Source organism: Nanorana parkeri, unplaced genomic scaffold (assembly GCF_000935625.1).
Source record: "Nanorana parkeri isolate BGI_ZX_2015 unplaced genomic scaffold, ASM93562v1 scaffold1204, whole genome shotgun sequence".
Taxonomy (NCBI): Eukaryota; Metazoa; Chordata; class Amphibia; order Anura; family Dicroglossidae; genus Nanorana; species Nanorana parkeri.
In genome coordinates, this window is record NW_017307472.1 from 96,424 (window position 1) to 116,596 (window position 20,173).

Genomic DNA, 20,173 nt, shown 5'->3' on the forward strand with positions numbered 1-20,173 from the left:
ATGCATCAATACATCTGCTCTTCTCTTTCTCCCTGACATTGACATGTCTGTACAGTTTGTGCAGCAAGTATTTGCTACCTGGTATCCCGCTGGGTAGATCAGTAGGCTATTATTCAGTTGTGCACTTCTGCCTACTACAGGAAGAGAAAGAACTAAAGGAACCGGAAGTTCAACTCCCAATTTTATTTCGTTTTCATTTGTCAACGTAAATTCGCTGAATATGTGGACTGGTTTAAGAAGGGTTGTCCGTTCAATTTTCAATTAAATACAAGATGCAGAAGATTGCCGAAGGAAGGATAGCTTCAAAAGCTACCTATCAAATTAAATGGATAGTTCTCTGCAGGTGCCACAAAATATTACAAGAACAGAAAAAAAAACTGAAAAACTCTAAAGCCAAAAGACATCACCACTACTGCTTACCTAACAGTTATCTGAGAAAAACATTCAGCCTTGAGAATCCACCGCGCCTAAATCACCCAACTGCCCAGTCAACCAAAAGCCTACCCAACTGCCCAGTCAACCAAAATTGGATGAAATTGGAGCCATGGGTGGGCCTGTTGGTACCACTTGTCTCAAAAATCTAAACCGCTGGGCATAACATGGTTGGGCAAACAATGACTGCATCCAGCTGCGGATGCTGTCTGCCTGAATGCAATAGCTGGCAGGGGAGATTCCTCCATCCATGCTGTTTAGCGTGGATGAGGGAATCTATAAGATTTCTCTTGTTGAGCATTCATGACTAGCTTAAGAATTATCGTTATGCTGGATTTTAAGTGGCTTGGAGTAGTATTATCTAATATCTATGGCTTCTTCAATGGAAAACTAAAGTCATGAGAGCAATACAGGGTTGTTATTGCTAATCTCCTTTAGAAAATGCTAGGTACCTGTCTGATTTTGGCTTCAGTACTTCCGGGGTCACAAGCTCAGAACAAGCATTCCGCAGGTTAGCCCAGTGACATATTTCCTGATTATTTACTGACTCAAAGCAGAGAGTGATTATGAAAGCCAGTCATCTAACAAAAGGATAAGAGCCTCTGCATTTATGTTATGATGGGATTCCTTTAAATAAGGAAGTTTTATTCCCTAGCTCTTGGTTCCCCCAAGAGGCGATTATAAACGCCTTCCCCATAACTCCCAACTGCCCATCATATGAAAGGACTGTCCCTCATGCTGTACCAAATCCCTCTGCCCCTCTTTCCTCCTTAGTTGTCCCTCTATTTGGTGCGATGAACAAATACACCTTAATTATATTGTTTTCCATGTCTAAAAGCCAGTATAAAAGTAAAGTAATCATGAAAAATACAAGTTCTGGCTTTAACCAATGATTTTTGGCATATAAATGTAAATAGTCCTGAAAACTGGGGGCATGGCAGGGATGTGTCCCTTTCCTAAATACATTGTGCTGAAATGTGCCCCTCTTTCTCATCATAAAAAGTTGGGAGGTATGCTTACCTCCTTGTCATGACCTCTATTTGTTTAGCAAATCCAGTGTGCACCTTCACTTTTATCTGACATTAAATACTAGTAAGAAAAAAAATCATACCTCTGATTGCAATGCAAGTCGTATATTGGAGTTTTAAACTGAATGGACTTCACCATCTCACCGGTCCGTAGAGAGTACAAATCCACACAGCAGAAAGGCTGGCTTGTGCTAAGATAAATAAAACACACATTTAATATTCATGCTTGATATCACATTGAATGAACAAATACAAATACACAAAAGGCTAATAAGCACTTCTTCATCTGTGTGCCAGACAGCTTAATGTCACATAATTGACCATACAGTCTCTGAACAATTGTCTTAAGATCTACCAAAACTATGTGATATGAGGACCTACCCAAACTATCCAATCAATTTGTATCCAAGCATGTTGGTAGATCCAAAGGAGATTGTACAATCATCTTGTAATGTGTGAGGTGCTTTATAGTCAAGTACATGTTGACCTTAACAAAATTGGTACCTGCATTACACAACTCCTCCTTCTCCAATTGTCATATCTATTAATGTATCCATGAAGAATGAAAAACCACTCCGCTCCTACAATACAAGTTCATTTTCTGCTTTATGTAAGCTGTGTTGCCAACCAGCATGATATGGTTGAGAATGCAGGAACCCAAAAAGTTCAGGGTGTCGGTCACTAGACAGTTTTATTAGAATTATTGATCAACTCAATCCCTACAATCTCATATAAACTTTAACGTGTAGAGGTATTTTCAAACATAATTTTCAATATTTTGAATTCTGTAGCTTTCATAACAAAATACCTAGTGACCTTGCCTTAATGATCCTTGTGCAGACACCTGCTTTTATAGGGTGACAATGTTCAAACTGTGCTTCTGTGTTGTCACATTGTGACACACTCACTCACATATATTCACACTGTCAGTCACCGCTCCCCCCAGGGATTCTCCTCTATCTTCTTCCAGTGCTCACTGGAGGGACAGACAGGGGAGATGGTGGGCACTGGCTCTAGAGACAGAGACAGCTGTCAATCAATCAGCTGGGTGGATCCTGACAATAATGTTGGAATTCTTCCCGGCTGAAGAGTGCCTCTCTGCTGTCAGCATATTGGGGGCAGTAGACCACTATATACTGACTGTGGGTCACAGGAGTACATTAGTAAATGTAGTTGGGTAACCCAAAAGAGACATGAAGCCCACAAAAAAAGTGTGGCTTTCAATTCACTTGTAATTTCCTATATGCAGTACAATGGAGATTAAACAAGAAATCTGCAATACTTTATGTGAACTTATAAGTTTTCCTAACGGGGTCGTAAGAATACTGAAGAAGTCTCCATCAATGTAAAACTTGTTAACATTTTTGCTTCCCCGGCTCCAGAAACAGTATGAAGATAATAATAAACACACATCACATCCTGAACACATTCTATTATAGTAGTTATTTGCAATAAAACATAATCAGGCAAACACTGAAGCTAGAAGATAATGTTCTGAAATGGTGATTGACAACAGGTGTCGAGTATACAAAGCAGCTGTGGGCAACCAAATACAGACGCACAAAAGGCATGTGTCCTCTGTAGCCCCTCACACAGGAGACAAACTAGGACCAACATGTAATCATTTACTCCAATTGTGCAGAGCCATTTTGTCTGGGAATTAGGACACACTGCTAAAATACCAAAGGAAGAGCACATCACTTAGCTAAGCAATTTAAGAAAACCTTTTCACTGACAAGCACACAAAGTAAAAAAAAAAAAAATAGGCCAAACAATACAATGTTTTCGCAGCCCCCTTTTTCTCCATAAAGTCTTAAAGGACAGTAAGATGGCTAGAAACTCTACATTGCAATTACTGTGGAATAAAGTTTGTAACCTCCTCAATAAGATTATGTAATATGCTGGGAAGAGAAAGCAGAGGGTCTTTTTAAGTTCTTTTTTTTAAATGTTCATATGCACAAGAGAAATGATAGTTTTCGTACAAGGCATGCCATAGCAAACCAGTAGTGTCCATTATCTCCAACAAGGAATTGTAGTTCCAAGCGCTGACACTACTGTTATGCTGAGACAAACAAGTGACAACTGTTTAAAACAGAACTCCAATATAAAACAAGATAAAATACACTGATCAGCCAAAACATTATCACCACCCGCTTAATACTGAGTAAGTCCTTCTTTTGCAATCAACCAGTCCTGACTCGCCAAGGCATGGACTCTAAAAGACCTCTAAAAGGTATGCTGTGGCATCTGGCACCTAGCCATCAGTAGCAGATCCTTTACGTCCTGTAAGTTCTGAGGTGGGGCTTCATGGATTTTTCCAGCACATACCACAGATGCTCGATTGGATTGAGATCTGGAGAATTTGGAGGCTACCTTCTTCCATGCTCTCTGGTCCAGTTATGATGCTCAAGTGCCCACTCTGGGCACTTTTTGCGGTCAGCATGGGCACCCTGACGCAGCCCCATATGCAACAAACTGCAATGCACTCTGTGTTCAGACACCTTTCTATCGGAACCAGCATTAACAGCAATTTGAGCTACAGTAGCTCTTCTATTTGGATCGGACTACAAGGGCCAGTGTTCACTCCCTACGTGCATCAGTGAGCCTATGCTGCCTATGAACCTGTCACCAGTTCTGCTTCCTTGGACCACTTTTGGTAAGTCTCGAGCACTGCAGACCGGGAACATCCCACAAGAGCTGCAGTTTTGGAGTTGCTCTGACCCAGTTGTCTAGCCATTACAATTTGCCCCTTGTCAAAGATGCTCAAATCCTTATGCTTGCCCATTTATTCTGATGTCCACTTGCAGCCTAATATTTCAGATTCCATTGTAACAAAATAATTAATGTTATTCAATTCACCTCTCAGTGGTCATAATGTTATGGCTAATCAGTGTATATAAGCCATTAAAAGATAAAGATTTTTTTTTAAACAATCAGCTTTTATTGCAATATTTACCTTCAATCCAGAGATTTTCCCTGCAGCATTTTTCTGCTGCTCAATGTCTTCAGTCTGATGGCCATCATTATTTAACTCACTTCTGAACCCAGGTCACCCTACCCGCCCCCGCCTGTGACTGGACAACAAAAGGAGAAGCAGCACAGTGATGAGTTTATCTCTCTGTCACTCTGCTCTCTCTTGCTATCAGCATGCTTCTTGTTATCACATTAATTGATTGGCTCCTTGTACAGTTTCTTCCTAACCCTTCATATGACTCTAAAAATTATATCTACACTGACCTGCAGACATTTTTACCTGACTATATAATGTCACCACCAGACAGGTAATGGCGAGGTTGGCTAAAATCAGCCAAAAATCCCCATACCTATTAGTGAGAAACACAGCAGAGTTTTTTTATTTGGATCTCACAGACAAAAAAAAATTAAGGGGTACATTTTCTGGCCATACATGCTCTATATATTCCAAAAATTAGGCTTTGGCCCTAAATTCTGTAAATGGATTGTGGCGCTCTACTCCCACAGCTCATGTTACATATGCAGGCTTTAAGTCACATTATTTTCCCACTGGAAGCGGTAGTAGGCAGGGGTGCAGATTATCCCCATCCATGTTCACCTTAGCCATTGGACCGTTAGCCCACTTGATTCAAAACAACCCTGATATGACGGGTGTGCAAATACCTGGGCAACACCATGAGTTGAGCCTGTTTGCTGATCATTTTACGATTTTGCTTTCCAACCTGTCCTCTATCGTCACACAGTTCGGTAAACTTATAGGTGGTTTTGGGGGTTTTGCAAAGCAGGACAGCTTGTCACCCTCAAAAAATATCAACCGACACCTGAGACGCCAATTGGAGTGGCTCTAGAAGCAGTAGATAATGACCGCTTTTTGCTTTGGTTACCTGTGAAAGACAGAGCGATGCTGCAGAACCCAATTACATGACATTCTCAAAGTGTGGAATGTGGTGAAATATTCTGGGGGCTTCGTGTCTACCCATTTAACGCTCCTCTCTTTTCTCAAAAACCCTTCATTCCTTCAAGGCCTAAACTCCCCTGGACTTCAACGCTAGGTCATTGCTGGTGCCACCTGGTTTTGCAAACTCTTTAACGTTACAGGCATGGTTCCTTTCCAATACCTGCAGCAAAAATATAACCCCCGGAACTCCAATATTTTCAGATACCTTCAAATCAAACACTATGTCCCCTCCACTGTTCCATCCCCTCCCGCTGCAGCGACCCTTACCTTCTTTAAATGTATATGTGCAGAGTCCCCACATGCCAGGGGTGCAACCTTCTTTAATATATACTGTATGTACTATATAGTATATATACTGTATATACACTATATGTAAATGTTTTATTGGCTCTTCAACACCGACCCATAACTATATGGCCAAATGGTCCAGGGACTTTTGGGTCACCTTGGAACCTGATATGTGGTCTCAGATATGGGAGACTATCAAATCTTTGTCTCAGAACGTGGGCAAGGTGCACTGGAAGCCAATTATAAGATGTTACACTGCTGGTATTTTGCACCCACCAGACTGGCGCATGCGTTCTCTGGTAGGTCTAATTGTTTAAGCGTTTGCTCTAAACAAGGCTCTGTTGTGCATATGTGGTTGTCCTGCCCAGTAGCTCAAACCGAAAGCTTGTCCTGGAAAATTAACTTTAAGTGCAAACAAAAAAGTATCACACACAGTACTCGGTAATGTATGTGATACAGACAGTAGTGCGTTGTTAAAAATGCACTAACACGGCTACAAACACAATTTTAGCATCTTTACAAACATGTTGAGTACAGCATTTTGCCATGCAGTAAAAAAGGGGGGGGTTCAGTAGCATAAATGATGACAATTATGACCGTGTTAGGCAAAGATACTAAAAGGAATTTATACATGCTCATTTAAACTATATATTATGATCAATTAAAAGGGTAGAGACCCATCAAGCAAAAAACTTGTCCCATGGTAGAAGAAGCAACCATATGCGCTTTTCTGAAATAAAAAAAAGTAGCATCTTCTCTGAAGTCCTATGTTATATATTAATGGCAAAAAAAGAAACTATCATGCACCATTATTTTTGCATTTAGCGTAATAGTCCAACAGTTAAAATTATATAAGTCATATTTAAAAATGCTCACCCTGCCTTATTGTCATATTGATTTATAATGGCTGTTTTAAAGTGAGATGAAAAATAAAGAACAGGCATCCATGTGCAAACAATTACTCTATTTTCATAGAGTCAATGAGTGAGGTGGGTGGTAACTGCAAAAGCCTTTAAAAACTGTGTCACAATACCCATTTTTTTCTGTACTAGCCCCCATCAGACAACAAACACACACCACATCAGAGGTTCTGCAAAGCCTGCAGGGCTGCTTTGATTCCAGACTGCTGCAGGCCTTAACTGGGACATAATTAAGGTTAAAAGTTCAACGGCTGTTCAGGGTTCTGATTTTGCCAGAAAAATGTTTTCTTCGATTTGCTGTCCTTTACTGTACCTTTTTTGAGAAATGTATTGGAAACACAGTAACAAAGAACTTTTATAATTAACAATGTTACACTGGCCAATTTAAATACATTATTCGCAAATTACCTAAATGCCAACATATATATTAACGGAGGTTCAATTACTACGGGCACCACTGAAAGCTGGTAAAAAGTCTGGTTAAAGCTTTCCATACAGCGTACGAATTTCAGCCTGGTAATGATGAACCGGTCACAATTCGTTCAGTGGGTGGCCCTGTTGGCAACCTTCTGTCTGGCATCATGCAATCAGAAAATTGAAGGAGCCAGTCGTGTGAACAATGTCAGCAGCCAAGCAGCTGCCATCACTGTTTGGGTATTCAGACAATGGCACAGCTGCCCACAGTTTGAACAACAACAAAATATAACAAAGTATGGCCAGCTTAGATTTGCACCAAAGGTTTAGCACGTTAATGCACGAGCACATTGGAATTTTTTTATGCACTTTGTGAAGGATATCTCAGAAAGGATCTATATGGAAAGATTAAGGTCAATGCATCAAATATGGAGCATGCAGGACATTCTCCCATTGCACCTCAGTGCACCACACAAATGAAACATGCCATTTAGAAAACAATAGATTTATCAGCATGTATTCATTTTGACTGGAAAATACATCAAGATGCACAAATGCACACACTAGAATAAATGAGCCATTAGTGTTAAGTGGCCAAATGAACGTCCCCAAAAACACCCTACTTCAACAGCCCTTTACTGGTGTAGGGGATATATATTCACATGTATTACTAAACTAGAACTTCAGTTTTACCTCATCACCATTTTATATCACTGTTTCCACATGGCCAAAATATAAAATCCAAAGCTTTTATAGTCTCTGTAATTTTGTTTATACTGAAATAAACAAGGAGGTGTTTTATGCTTGAAATATTCCCACATGGGAAAATTAAATAATAGTAGTTTCTGGAAAGCTTTACAGCCATTTCGTAGCCTCAGACAGACAACATTCTTGAAGAAAGATGCAGGCTTCAGGGAAAGTTCAATTTTCCAATTTCGTAAAAGTACAGCAACTCTTCTTCAAAGGGGGGTAATACTTTTTGTATTTGGCAGCTTGTAGTAATGGAAGCAAAACTTGGCTTGGAATTATACAGAATTATGGATGCTCTGGAAATCATCTATTATCTGACCTATAGTAACATACAGTAAAGAATGGCTCTAGAATTCTTACTTGTGCATATAGTAAACTTTCCATAAAGTATTCTTTTGTAATATAAGTTCTGGAAAGTATGCTATATCTACAGTTCGGTTGCCCCTCATACTACAATACACATACTCTTCCCTGCGTGTCTGTTTCTCTGAATGGAAGATAGCACAGTGGTAGTCTTGCTACAGTATTATACAAGTGTATGTATACCCAAAACATTTTTTTTGTTTTGAATAGAATATAGAAGGAATAGAACAGAGATCACATGACCAAGCTCCTGGGTCTCTAAGCATATGGCCAGAACTGAAAGGAGCATTGAGCATTTTCCAGGGAAGGTTTTCAGTTTTCAACTATTCTTCACAGCAACCGAGTTAACCTTACATTTAAAAACGATTATGATTCACATATTTAGCATTTTTTAGTCTATCTGAGTTTGACTCTAGCAAAGAGTCAGAGGTGAGGGGCCACCTGAGGTATGACAGTCAACTGCCCAAATACATGCTGAGAAGACATGTTGTCTTTCAGCTAGACATGTGCGATTCGTTCCAAAACGAAATTCGGACGAAATTTCGGAAATTCTGAGATTTGCATGTATCCGAATTACAGCTAAAACGAATGCAAACGAATCTGAATTCCCAATTTCCCGAAATTCATTAGCGGTAGTCCGGACAAAATTTCGTTTTTTGGACGAAATTTACATTTTTATTTTTTTTTACAGACTGCAGAAGATGGGAAAAAAAAAAGCGTGAGGTTCCTCCCCAATTCATACCAGACCCTTTAGGTCTGGTAGGAATGTTAGGAGGGACCCCCACCCCCCAAGTTAAAACAAAAATAAGTGTGTGGGGTTCCCCCCAAAATCCCTTTAGGTCTGGTAGGAATTTTAAAACAAACAAAACAATTTCTACAAAAACAGCAAAGAAAAAAAGACATACCATAAAATCATACAGATTCCGTCAGTTTGCGGGGTGCAGAGCAAAAGGCAGCCAGTATTCAGGGAGATGGTACCCATATTTCCTGCTCCGTAGTCCGTCCTGATAGAGATCAGGTAGCGCGGCCCCAATCTCCGCCCAGCTAATCCCAAAGCGCAGGCGCAGGGTCCCTACGTCATCAGTATCCTAGGCGACGAATCAAGCGTCGCTCGTACCTCGGATCACCACGGATCACGGGGCGCGCGAGTGAGCAGGGACCACATAGGCTGAAGAGAGTGTGGGAAAAGATAAACAGATGCCGGGAATTACACCACCACCTGCACACTGGAGTCCAGAGGAGGGGAAGAGATTTAAAGGACATTGTTACAACTAAAGAGATACTCAATAGACACACAGTATAGCCATAATTGCAAAAAAGACATAAAAAGAGAGAAAAGGTGGAAAAAGGGGAATATCAAAAGACAAGCAATATCAATATAAAAAAGACAATAAGAGAGATAAGAGAAACATGTTCACTGTGACTATGTGTCCAATAAATGGACATATTTACTGATAATACTGAGTGCTGGTGATTCCTGTCCTTTGTCCTGTGTTTGCATGGCATTATCCGTGGTCATCACTGCGAGCACCATTTTCTGTATATGCTGGGAGCGTTGTAAGGAGTGCGGAGGGACCCTCCATCTACCTACATATGTTCAGTTAACAATTTTCCACCTGGCTCCTTCAACAAAAGTCTATTGAAAAATCAACTTTTGTCAAAAGCAGTGGTTGCCAGCAGCATCACCCAGAGCCTGAATTTTGGTTTGCAGTGTATGGCTCTGCTTCACTATGTGATATTGTAAGGCATGCTCAGGAGACATTGAGGGGGATTTATCAAAACTAGAGCAGAAGGAATCTGGAGCAGTTGCCCAATCAATCAGTTTCTATCTTTCATTTTTAAAGCTTTACCAAACAAATTAAAGAGAGAAGCTGATTGGTTACTATTGGGCAACTGTTCCAGATTCTGCCTGCTGCAGTTTTCATACATTAACCCTCATTATGCATTGTCTGTGTAACTAGTTAACCCTAGGTTGACATTTGGTTATAGGTCCCCTTTAAGAAAGAAGCTTTCTGCAGCCATATTCTTGGAAGTTTCCAAACTGAATGTGTGCCCTTTTCTTTATTATCCTTTGAGTACTGCTTTACACGCACACACTAAGCTCTCTTTGCTGAGCATTCTCAACCTGCCAGGTACTAAAGTCAGTGCAGTGAGAATTCAATTAAAGTATAACTAAAGGCAAAACTTTTTTGCATTGAGCAGTGAGGGGTTAGAACCCCTGTCAGGGTTTTATTGCTGTCTTTGTCCTTGTTAAGATTAAGAATTTATTCAGACTTGAGTTTTTTTGCAAAGAAGATATATCAGGCTAGTTGCTTTGTTTATGCGTCTAGATGCGTTAAATTACACGTTTAGATGTGTTTGCATCTAAACGCATATGCTTGTAAAGAATCTAAACGTGTCATTTAACGCATCTAGAAGCATAAAAAAGCAACTAGCCTGATATACTTTCTTTGCAAAAAAACATAAGTCTGAATAAATCCTTACCTTGTTAACAAGGACAGAGACAGCAATAAAACCTTGCTCAAAGCAAAAAAGTGTTGCCTTCCTCAAGCATATTCCCTTTGGTTAGCATTTAAGGTGTTAAATGGAGAGCTGCATGAAATGGTAATATTTCCAGAGGTGTTTTATTTCAACCTAGAATATGCTGGGATGCTGGAGCATCATATATAAGTATGTTGCTTGTGGTGCAGTCAGGGGCAGAAGATAAACAGAATGTGTGTTAGAGCCATTCACAAGTGAGGGTGTCCACTGGGTGAAAACTAAAGTCAAGATGTGTCTACTGGCATGACCCAGTCCCTTTCAGCTGCAGTGAAAGTTGAAAGTAATAGCCAATTGACCACTATTTGTCTATTTGCTACTAACAGAGCTGCTTGCTACTAACTAACCAAAGAATTTTAGGATTTACACTGTTTGTTATTTTCTGAAGGATAAACAACCTGACCAGCTTTTCATTCGAGTTAATGTGGAACCTAAGGTAATAACACATCACCCAGCTATGTAAAGTCTTACATACTAAAAGCAATCCAGAAAAAAAAAAAAAGTACCTTCTTGAAGAAAGTGCAAGTTGCCTAGGGATTTGGTTATGAAATCTCTAACGAGAGGATCAGCCAATCTAAACTCTAATCCTCGTTTAGCAGAGATAACTAAAAATACATATTAAACATTACAGAACAACACAAAAAGCTATTGCTATTTCGTGTTTAGAACACGGCTCTAGGGCTGTTTTAAAAAAGGTGCAGAAAGGGTATTAACTCTAGACCCACCAACAGACTGATTGCTATAGAGCCAGGAAGACTGATGTTAGAAAACGCTAATCTAAGCCCTCTGGTGTCCTAGAAAGAAAAGAGCACTCTTTTCGGAAATAGCAACTTTCTCCTATTATTAGTATCCCACGAAAACAAATAAACTCAATAATACTACTACTAAGAATAATAATAATACTAATAATGCTTTCAACCATGTTCAAGCATAAATCCTATACAAAGATCTACGACTGATTGTCAAGTGAATGATTTACCTTCCTTCCTTAAAGCCTTCAACTCCATGTGTATCATTATACAAATTAAAAAATATAAATTTGTGCATACTTTCTCCTTTTTACCCCGGCAAACTTTTATTTTATTTTACATATTTAACTACAAATCAGGCTCACCCACAAGATAGGCTAGACAGAAGCCTAGAATCCAAGGGTTGTTCATAGGGTATAGCCAAAACATACATGCTCCTGCAATAAGCCAGGTATGCACCAAAGCTGGACACCAACTATCATTTCACAAGGGAGGGTGCCTTCGTAGGAAGTTGGGGTAGGATGGTGTAAGCTGTGTCAGTACGAACAAGTGAAATGAAGCAGTAACACTGAACCTATTTGCAAGCCTTGTCAATGTCACGGGTGGGTTAAAAGGTGGCGCACGGACTGACCATCTGGGTCACATTCAATACTTTTCAACAATATGAAGTGGATTGAAAATCTACCAAGGGATGGACCAAAAGGCAGGTCCATAGGTATGCACAGATTTCCTGCTAATTAGAGGATGATGAGTGTAATCCAGTTAAAATGGTAAAAGTAACAAGATACAACAAGAAAGAATGTAAAATTACGTTTAAATGGTAGTGAAGGGAGAGAACAATTCTAGAGGTCTGAGTTGAATTTAGCTGAATGTGTGCAAGGTACAATATAAAGAAGCAATAAAGAATAGGAAAGCGAGAAGTGAGAGAAAGAGAAGGTAGGGGAATAGAAACAGGGAAGAAAAGAAGAGGTGTATATCGGTAATCAAAATGCAAGAAATTATCAAATAAAACTGGTAAAACTGCTTTTTCAACCTTCATCTGTCAGGTAACCCCCACCAAATAGGTAAATGTGAAGTCCTCACACAAGGATTTCTCAATGTATTCCTAATTTCTTGGTCCCTGACTACATTTTCATAAAAGGAAGACAGGCCCCATATGTCTTATTAATCTTGCAGGACTCTAAACAATGCTTTCACTGCAACTTGCACTGGGTGCAGAGAAGGTGTTTGACAAGGTCATTTGGGGGTTTCAAACTGCTGTATTGCATACATATAGATAAATATGGCTTTCATAACAACTAGATGTTTCCCCTAGAAAAACAAATTACAAATGGCTTTTGTGCCAAGGTGAATGGATATCACAGCCAACAAAAGGGATTTACTAAGCAGTGACACTGATTAATGAAGGAATGGAGGTGGTATTTACTGCCCACACCTGTTTAGTACTGTAGCATGCTTGCTGGTGGCAGGAGTATTATGATCATACTTTTAGCCTGTGTAAGCACCTGCACAAACACCTAACTCAGAAGTTGCGGCAGTGATGAACTTTCATGGCCTTTTGGACAAGTCTTTCTGAATTCTGCAAGTAAGAATGTGATTCCCTGGGACCCACCTGATGGGAATGTTCCAAGGATAGACAAAGGCCCTGGCTTGGAAGGATTTAAAGCCAGAAAAATTGTATTAGTGGATTAAGAAAAAGATTCCCTATACCTCCTCACTTCCTTTTCCTGCTTCCCTCACCATATCCCCTCTTCATTCTTTCTGTAATTAGAACTTACGTATATCCTATTATGTATAAACCCAACCCTTACAGTGGCTTGCAAAAGTATTCACCCTCGTTGGCATTTTTCCTATTTTGTTGCATTACCACCTGGAATTAAAATTGATCTTTTGGGGGTTTGTATCATTTGATTTACACAACATGCCTTCCACTCTGAAGAGGCAAAATATTTTTTTTATGGTGATACAAACAATAAAAAAGACCAAAAAAATGAAAACTTGAGCGTGCATAACTATTTACCCCACCAAAGACAAAACGTGTAAAGCCATCTTTTGCAGAAATTACAGCTGCAAGTCTCTTGGGGTACATCTCCATAAAATTGGCACATCTAGCCACTGAGATTTTCGCCTAATCTCCAAGGCAAAACTGCTCCAGCTCCAGTTGGATGGGTTTTGCTGGTGTATAGCAATCTTTAAATCATGCCATAGATTTCCAATTAGATTGAGGTCTGGACTTTGACTAGGCCATTCCAAGATATTTAAATGTGTCCGCTTAAACCACTCGAGTGTTGCTTTAGCAGTATGCTTAGGGTCATTGTCATGCTGAAAGGTGAACCTCCGTCCAGTCTCAAATCTCTGGCAGACTGAAACAGGTTTCCCTCAAGGATTCCCCTGTATTTAGTGTCATCCATCATTTCTTCAATTATGACCAGTTTGCCAGTCCCTGCCGATGAAAAACATCCCCACAGCATGATTCTGCCACCACCATGCTTCACTGTGGGGATGGTGTTTTCAGGGTGATGAGAGGTCTTGGGTTTGAACCTGACATAGCGTTTTCCTTGAAGGCCAAAAAGCTAAATTTTAGTTTCATCTGACCAGAGTACCTTCTTCCATATGTTTGGGGAGTCCTTCACATGCCTTTTGGCGAACAGCAAACATGTTTGCTTATTTTTTTCTGTATGCAATGGCTTTTTTTCTGCCCTCTCTTCCATGAAGGCCAGCTCTGTGGATTGTACAGCATAAAGTGGTCCTATGGACAGATACTCCAATCTCCGCTGTGGAGCTTTGCAGCTCCTTCAGGGTTACCTTTGGACTCTTTGTTGCCTCACTGATTAATGCCCTCCTTGCCTGGTCTGTGAGTTTTGGTGGGTGGCCCTCTCTTGGCAGGTTTGTTGTGGTGGAATATTCTTTCTATTTTTAAATAATGGATTTAATGGTGCTCCATGAGATGTTCAAAGTTTCAGATATTTTTTTTAATCACCCAACCCTGATCTGCACTTCTCTACAACTTTGTCCCTGACCTGAGAGCTACATGGTCATTATGGTGGTGCCCCTTGCTCAGTGGTTTTGGAGACTCTGGGGCCTTTCAGAACAGGTGTATGTATACTGAGATCATGTGACACTTAGATTATACACAGGTGGTCTTTATTTAACTAATTATGTGATTTCCGGTTGCACCAGATCTTGTGTAGGGGTTTCATAACAAAGGGGGTGAATACATATGCACGCACCACTTGTCCCTTTTTTACTTTTTTTATTTTTTTAAAACAAGTTACTTTTTTATGTCCCTTCACCTTTTTGACTATTTTGTGTATGTCTATTACATGTAATCCAAATAAAAATCCATTTTAATTCCAGGTGATAATACAGCAAAATAGGAAAAATGCAAAGGGGAGAATACTTTTGCAAGCCAATGCATTTTAACATTCAGTTGTTGGTCATTAAAAATGAAGGTAACCCAAATAAAGAACATTCTACACCCCCCTTTCACTGCAAGAGATCCAGAACACAACCAATTTAGTGCAGCCCAGACAATATGGAACATTCTGTACACTTGGGCGCCTAATGCAATTGTATTCCTGGGTATCCAAGTCTCTGCCAAATCCTTGCAACTATATGACTTAAACTATAAACCATATTTTCAGTCACTGTTCCAAGAACTTTCTATTTTAAATCATATGAACTATTCAAGTCAGGTAAGATTGTATCACCTAAACTTCCCAAAATATGTATTTCAAACTATTACAATCCCATTATCAACCACCTTTCTAACCATGGGAGGGATGGGCCTCCAATATATGTGCCTTTACTATCAGGCCACGTTCCTCTAATCAGATACAGTTGTGGTGGAGACCCACAGTGGACAAACTGTGGTCACTTATGGAAACATCATTTCCAGATGGCAACCTGCAATTAAAATAGGCCTACATATTCCTGCGTCTAAATACCCATCTATCCAAGCTACCTTAAAAACCTGGGCACAAACACCTATATGCTCCTCCACTAATAACGCCAACCAGAAAATTATTCTCTCAAAAAATCTTAGAACAATTCATCACAAATTTACATTTACAAACCTAAAATAGACTGGGTATTACTAACCTCCAAAGTCTTTCTGTATGAAACTCCCTTAAAACTTTTGATTCTCTACAGGAAGAATGTAATGTACCTTGTGCAGCTCATTACCAATACACACATATACACCATTTCTTACTATTTAACCACATAAAACACTGAAATGCTAATAGACAGCTCCATTTATAATTTCCTTGCCAACCCTTCACATCAACTTTAAGTGATATCATAATTCTACAACCTGTTAAACAACAACAAAGCCTTTACCAAATCCTGCACAATGTATAAAAGGGAGATGGATTTGGACAGGCAACAGGAAGAATCCATGTAGGGGAGATTTATTAATTTAAGTTATAGAGCGTCTTAATACGCAAATTATTGGGGACTCCTGCAGAGAGTGATACATAGACGGTATCTGACATTGTACATATTATCAAAATGTCACTCATCACAGTCCCCACAATGTTGGAGACACTGTGGTTCCATCAGCTTACTACCCCTATATACTTTATAATATTATCTGAGCTTGCTCTCCGGCACATCGGAACAGAAAGGCTCCATTCCAACTCTAGAGCCATTATCATTGATCTACTACTTGCTGCTAAACTTAAAATCACTAGCCTTCATTAACATGTGAAACCCCAGGTTTACTGGATGTAGTAGATAATGCAAACTTTCCCTGTGCTATAGAAAGAATGATAGCTGTAAAGTAAAAAGAGACGTCACAAACACTTAATTCAGGATCAAAGATTAAAGTTGTTTTATTTGTGTAATGCCACACAGGTCTGAAAAAGCCAATGTTTTGGGACCTTGCAGGATCCCTTCCTCAAGGCGACATAGTGACTCACTCGAGGGTTATTCACAAAAGGGTGAGGAGTTTGGAGAAGACAGGAGAAGTGAACAATCTAGGACAACATAGCTGAACTGGAAAGTGAGCTGAATTTAAGAACTTTTCCAAATCAGCTATTTTGGCCTATATTGTGGCATTCTTTGCATTCTCCAAACTCACACCCTTTTGTGAATAACCCTGACTATGTCACCTTGAGGAACGGATCCTGTGAGGCCCTGAAATGTTGGCTTTTGCATGGCGCCATCCATTGCTGTCACTACGAGCAATATCCAACTACACCAGTCACAATGGTGCATGGAGTGCAGCCTAGAACTGTACTACCCTTTTAATAGCTTCAAACAACAAAAACATTACTCTTATCATTGTCTCTGTAGGTACACAGCCTGAGATGTAGATCTAATTCTGTACTCTTATCTATCTTCCTAATACTATAGACTAGTTAGTTTATTTGTTTTTTGTTGTTATACAGTCCCTTACTCAGTTTTATTTGCTTATGACTTTGACCAGTCATGTGACAAGGCTCTCCTCCTATTCTTTAGTGTTCTCTGCAATGTTATACTTTATACGTTGTAATGCTTTGTCTATAAAAACTTTAATACACTTCTGTATATTTCTCGCCTCGAAAATTCATGATCTTTTATGGACTCTATGGCTTATTGCACCTTTCCAATATAATTTTCAAAAGTTAACCCTTGCAGTGGGGCTACCCTTGCACTGCAAGGGTTAACTACTCTTTCTAGGGGAGAAAATATACTTACGATCCTACCTTGCTGCTAGACCGGTCCCTGCTGTCTCTTCTTCCCCCAGGATTCGGCAGTTTATGCACCGCTAACGTCACCACATCTATGCAAAGTCTATTGACTTCCATTAGACCTGAGGACACAGAGGGACATACCACAGCCAGAGTGGAGGTGGAGAGAGGTGAGCAGTCACTGTTGCAGGATCAAGGATCGGGTGACTATCTTCTTTATTCCATTCCCTAGACCAAAACGAGCAGTTAACTCTTGTAGTGCACTTCAAGGGCTAACTTTTGAAAATCCTGGAGATCTGTTTTAATTTTTTATTAATTAGGTTCATCATTCTTAAGTAAATTTCCCAATTTTGTTATTTTTGATATAAAAGTAGGTAAGCCCAGTAGCACACTCGGTAAAAAAACAGCACTGGTTTGTTTTTAATTTAAATGTATATTAGTTCACAGTGTTTTGGCACAAGAACAACTTTTGTGCACATATCAACTTGCCAATGGTGATTTAATACCTTTAGTATATGTCGTCAGATGTTAAAAATGGAAGTAAATCTGATTATGTCTAACTGTAAGCTGATCATACAATAATCATTTTAGTATTTGTTTGGCCTTGGACTTTCATACTCCAGTGCCAACGTACACAGCCCTGAAAATTACTACCAAAAGAGCCCACCTCAGGAGTTTACGGTCAAATTCAGTCACAGGCCGATCAAAATACACTTCACATAAAAACTTAGAATACCTATGGAGCATATATGAAGAAAGGCTTGAAAACACCCCTATAACAAAGTCCTGCAAATGTTTAGCAGAAAAGCAACAGTAATGAATTTAGTGTGGAACAAGATCCTTCTGAGGCAGGGACAGGATTAAAAAACCTGTATAAAGTAGTCAAATAAATGAATGCTTTTGTTTTCCTTTGCTGCTGTTTCATCTCACTCTAAAGTCATTGAAAACATGAAAATGAAATGAGGTACTCATTTCAAACACGCGAAGGCGGAGACAGGTACACTTTGTGCAAAGCACAAGCTGCAGTATTGTGCAGAAGGGGCTGCATGTTGCAAAAAGCCAGTATTAAACATGGTAAGCCAAGTCCATACATTTTACTCAGATAATTGGCTATTTGGATAGTATATTTTATGCAAAAGTAAATCAGTCCATGCCAATATATTTTCCACATTCAATATGTTGCAGTAATTCAGTAATGTGTCATTTGGATTTTTAATTGCATTTATTTATTTATTCCAGGTATTTATATAGTGCCATCAATTTATGCAGCATTTTACATTGCACATTTACATCAATCCCTGCCCTCAAGGAGTTTACAATCTAGGGTGCCTATCTCACATACACACAGAGATGATTTAGACAGAAGCCAATTAACCTACCAGCATGTCTTTGGAGTGTGGGAGGAAACTGGAGTACCCGAAGGAAAGCTACGCAAGCACAGGGAGAACATGCAAACTCCTTGTAGAGAGTGTCCTGACCAGGATTTGAACCGGGGACGTCCAGTGTTAAACTCTTAAACTTAATTTAATCCCTTTAGACGTATTCACCGGTAAAACGTTAATCTTAGGGAGTCCTGTTGAATAAAAGTTAGATCTAGCTTACCATATACCAATCTTTTTACAGATATTTTAACATTTTCTAAATAAATGCTAGTTGGAATGGTTTATGTAATACGGCTTTCAGCTTTTCAACACTTAATCTGTCCATTAAACGCCCGCGGTATCATCAAATTAGCTTTTTCTAGTGTTACATGTAGTTCCTCTCCCTAAAACAGCTGTTTGCGGGTGAGAGTACCTGTCGGAAATTCCACACAGACACAATTCAGGCAGATGTTCTTTTCCTTTTTGATTTTCCTTTCATTTGCAAATCTTGTAATCTAAGCCCGAAGTTGACTGAAGCAACATCTGAACCAACAGCACAGAGTGCCAGCCAAAAAACACAATGTGTTTCAAATTTCTGTGTCAGGCCTACATCCTTTTTGGTGGTTGAAATAAAACTGATATTTTGAAATAATTATACGGTAAAGGCCATGCAAGTCCTTCAGTAGTTTTACAAACCTCTTCTAAGATGAAAAAAACACATTGGGGAAAAAGAAATGAAAATCTACTGTACATTGTATGTATACGTATGCATTGAAGTGTGTGCATAAACCTATCACATACATAAAAGGCTTCCATGCACAATAATGTGTTTATTAAACATGAAAGAGGCAGCAAGACATAACAGAATTGTGGGTTATAGATTTTATAATCAAGACAGACGTGGGCAGCTACTACATGTATGAATTAATTAACCAGAAAACTTGTGTTAAGCACTGGTTCTGGTAGAAAGTCATTGCCATTACTACATGGTTGTTAAAAACAGACAAGCCCTCTAGTACCAGCAAGCATTACTAAGGGAGCTGTATAACAGTAACAACTCTACCCCTTCATGTTCATCAATCCCAATCCTAAAAGTAGTAATGCATTATTTGAAGAAAACTGGCTTATATTAGCCTACTACTAATGCATTGCACACACATTGGCTGTGGCTTTTATTTTTTTTTAATAAAGAAGCATTTGTTATGTATGCAGGACCAGATCTAACGCTATGCAACACAGGCTTGTGTCAAGAAGTGGTAGAGGATAGCAGTTACCATTGCACAACTTTAACATTAACCTCCTGCCATCTGCCCGTTAAGAAAAAACGGACGGACGGCAGACTCGCATCAGCGGGTTGCCATCTCCAGATGACATTTTTTTTTCCTGCTCGCGCGTGCCCCCTAGCGCGCACACGGGCAGGAAAGACCCGCTTGTTTTTACAGCCGTTAACGGCTGTTTCACATACAACCGATCAATCTCTTTTGGGGTCCCCAGGTGACATTAGTGGTCCTATGGACCCCTAATGTCTCTATAAAGAGGACCTCTCAGTGTACCTGTGCTATTATATAGGGGCATTGTATCCCCCTATGTAATAGCAATAACAATAAGTGTAAAAATATGTATATATATATATATATATATAAATGTTTTAGAATTTAATATAGGGGAAACAGTTTGTTTTTTTTATTCTGTAAATTTTCCTTAATATAGTAAAAAATAAAAAC

At 39.4% G+C, this 20,173-nt stretch overlaps 1 protein-coding gene across 1 annotated transcript in view; it reads right to left on the reverse strand.

The window, feature by feature from the left end:
• LOC108796970 (breast carcinoma-amplified sequence 3-like) overlaps nt 1-20,173 on the reverse strand; it is a gene marked incomplete at its 3' end in the record, with an annotated part of 206,142 nt that overhangs the window by 87,436 nt on the left and 98,533 nt on the right. The window contains exon 8 of the mRNA XM_018568540.1: nt 1,544-1,651. Within this exon, the coding sequence (XP_018424042.1) occupies nt 1,544-1,651 (108 nt within the window). The remainder of the gene's footprint in view (nt 1-1,543; nt 1,652-20,173) is intronic.